General features: G+C 46.6%; 1 protein-coding gene across 1 annotated transcript; it reads left to right on the top strand.

Annotated features, from left to right (window-relative positions):
- The first annotated feature begins 1,670 nt into the window (after positions 1-1,670).
- On the top strand, positions 1,671-2,357 carry MPC1L (mitochondrial pyruvate carrier 1 like). Its single transcript, XM_043895315.1, has one exon. The coding sequence runs from the start codon at positions 1,740-1,742 to the stop codon at positions 2,217-2,219; it is 480 nt and encodes a 159-aa protein (XP_043751250.1). The 5' UTR covers positions 1,671-1,739; the 3' UTR covers positions 2,220-2,357.
- Positions 2,358-3,455: the final 1,098 nt, after the last annotated feature.

Here is a 3,455-nt window from a genome sequence, read left to right as displayed (position 1 = left end):
GGGTTGCCACTACCTCCTCCAAGGGATCTTTCTGACCCAGGGATCAAACCAGTGTCTCCTGCATTGCAGGCAGATTCTTTACCACTGAGCCACCTGGGATGCCCTATACATCACTATGTAAGTACAGACTATACAGTCCATGGAATTCTCCAGGCCAGAATGCTGGAGTGGGTAGCCTTTCCCTTCTCAGGGGATCATCCCAACCCAGGGATCAAACCCAGGTCTCCAGCACTGCAGGTGGGTTCTTTACCAACTGAGCTATCAGGGAAGCCCATAAAATGAAAGTCACTCAGTTGTGTCTGACTTTTTCAGACTGTATAGTCCATGGAATTCTCCAGGCCAGAATACTGGAGTGGGTAGCTGTTCCCTTCTCCAGGGGATCTTCCCAACCCAGGGATCGAACCCAGGGCTCCCGCATTGCAGGAAGATTCTTTACCAGCTGAGCCACCAGGGAAGCCCACTAACATTTCAACATATACTTAATTACTTTTCGACTCATCATTTTTACTGCAAAAAGTAGAAAACACTGGGAAGACCACCATCAGCTTTGTCATTAAGAATTTTCATCAATGGATATTAACTATTAGGTGAAAGACTTGGGAGAACAGAATATTCATCCACTCTCAAAGAGGCTCCAGAGAGGAGAGGAAAAGGTACCTTTATAATGGAGAAACCTGACAGACAATTCCTTAACCACATGATCAAACTCACTGTCACCAGTGATGGAAACAAATATCAGGTGCCTCCCATTGTAATGCATTCAAGACAACCACACCTGTGTAGTATTCTTACCAAAAAACATTCCATTTAAATTTAATTAAGATAAAACAGACTAATCCAAATTAAAGACGTTCTGAAAAACCACTGACTTGTACTTTTCAAAAATATCATATCACAAAAGAAAAAAAAAAGCTGGGGAACTCTTCTAGATTAAGGGAGGTTAATCTAAAAAAATATAACTACATGTGAATCTTGAGTGGATCCTGGATTTTCCCCCTCCAACAAGAAAAAAAACAGCCATAAAATTATTTAAATATGCACTGCTTATTAGATGAAAATGCTGTACTAAATGTTAAGCATCTGAGTGGATTATTGTAGTTTGGAGAATGTCCTTGTGAAGAGCCAGAAGCTGAAATATATAGAGGTGAAATATCCGCAGGTAATTCAGGCAAATTGTGCAGAGAAAATTCTGTACTTGGTTGAAGAATTTTGTATCAACATCTAGTTAATGCAGTCCACAGACTAGAGAGAGCAAGCAGGGTTTCCTTTGTACCTGAGAAGTGGTACGCTAGACCACCATCTCCCCCGGAAGCACCTGGAGCACTGAAAGGTTTCAAGTTGCGGCAGCACACTACGGAGGCAAAGACAAGGTTGTACGCGCATCTTTGCTTAAATACACTAGTGCGCGTGCAAACATGCATGCAGACTCTACACACTTTACGGCAGTCATGCAAAGGCAAAAAGGCGAGGCCACGCTTCATGTTCCCAAAGACGGGCATGACAGTGGCACGTGTCCTCTGGCGCACTTTACGGCGGAAACGCAAAGTCACGAGGGCAGGCCACGCCTCTGCCCGCAAAGGAACACGGGACATGTGCTGTCTGGCATGCTTTACGGCTGTCGCGTGTTAGGTGCGAGACTTGGGGCTAATGCAGCTTCCGGGTAGGCTGAGGTTCGAGGTTCTACGCCCCACGTCAGTATCGGTTAGCTGTTCGTTTGTTGGTGCTCTCAAGTCTTGACGATGATGGCAGCGGTGGTGGCTCTGTGGCGGAAGGCGATGGAGACCGTGAAGACTAAGGAGTTCCGAGATTACCTGACCAGCACGCACTTCTGGGGCCCAGTGGCCAACTGGGGCCTCCCGCTGGCCGCCTTCAGGGACATGAGGGCATCACCGGACATCATCAGTGGCCGCATGACGACTGCGCTCATCTTCTACTCGATGGCCTTCATGCGCTTCGCCTACCGTGTACAGCCTCGCAACTTGCTGCTGATGGCGTGTCACGGCACCAACATAGTGGCCCAGAGTATGCAGGCGGGCCGCTACCTCATCCACCACTATGGCGGTGGCACCGCGGCAGCCACCACTGCTGCTGTCTCTGCCGCCTCTGCCACCTCTGCGGATTCTACTGCAGCTACCACCCCTGCAGCTCAAGACCCTGTGGCTGACAGTGACTGCCGGGAGATCTCCTACTGTTGTCTAGTGACCTGGGACTGTGATTGAGTGGCCTGATCGAATCTCTGCAGCTTCCACGCACTGAACTAATCTTCCTAAACAAAAAGTTTTAAAGTTTGGTTTTGACTCTGAAACAGTGCAAATTTGATTGAAAGCTGCCGTTCAGTTAATAAAAAATGGCAAAGAGCACAGAACTGACGCTGTTGAGTACCGTTTATTTCGTGGAGAAATAAAATGGTTTTTAGGTGAGGGTAGATTGGCTAGTCTTCCTCTCTGCGGGGCCTGCAACTCGAGGGTTAATTTATGTAGGGGAGGAAGAGTGAATTGAAAACACTTCCAAGTATTGATTTTTTTTTTTTTTTAAAAAAAGCTCTCTTGGGAACATGTTTTTGGTACTTGTTTTGGGTGTTCAGGTTTAAATAAGGGTGCTTAGTAGAATATGACTTTAAAAACTTGATATAGCCACAATCTCTTTATACCAATAGATTCAAGGGCTATTTCTACTGAGGTAAATATTTCCAAGTGGGTTTAAATGAATTCAGTGATATCCAGCTTAGACTTTTAAGGTGTACTTAGCAAGAGACCGTAGAATCTCTTGGTGACCGAGAACAATGATAGAAGCTTCCATGGAAACAAGATAAATAACTCTGAGGTCAGTGGCTGTCAACCCGGAATTCTTGGTAAATAGAAAATAAAAACAAGATCATAATCCTTCCCTCTTTTCCTCATGCCTAAAAATGGGGGAAATGGCAGTTTGTAAAACTGGTGAACTTATCGCCCAGTGTTGCATGCTAGCTAGGGTTGGGGGTGAGGGTCAGTGGTCAACAGTATCAGCCCAGGGTATCCCCTCTAGGAGGACTTCCTAAGTGGCTTGGTGGTAAGGAATCCACCTGCAATACAGGAGATGCAGAAGACATGGGTTTGATCCCTGGGTCAGGAAGATTCCCCTGAAAGAGGAGGAAATGGCAACTGACCAGTATTCTGGGAAATCCCATGGACAGAGGAGACTGGGGGGCTACAGTAGTCCATGGGGTCTCAAAGAATCAGACATGACTAAGCACACACACATCCATGCTAGTCCATGGGGGGGAGGGGTCACAAAGAATTGGATATGACCAAGTGCATGCACATGCGCACATGCACACACACACACACACCCATGCTAGGAATCCTATGAGTGCTCAAGGATTTGCTTAAACCTGGGAGCGTGAGGAGGGAAAAAGATAAGGATGGGGTTGTGGGTGTGAGGCCATTACCTCTACAGCAGAGGCTGCCCTCTAGGAT

The sequence above is a fragment of the Cervus elaphus genome, chromosome X (assembly GCF_910594005.1).
Source record: "Cervus elaphus chromosome X, mCerEla1.1, whole genome shotgun sequence".
Classification (NCBI taxonomy): domain Eukaryota; kingdom Metazoa; phylum Chordata; class Mammalia; order Artiodactyla; family Cervidae; genus Cervus; species Cervus elaphus.
The sequence above is the reverse complement of the archived record's forward strand: the minus strand, read 5'-3'. Positions and strand labels throughout refer to the sequence as shown.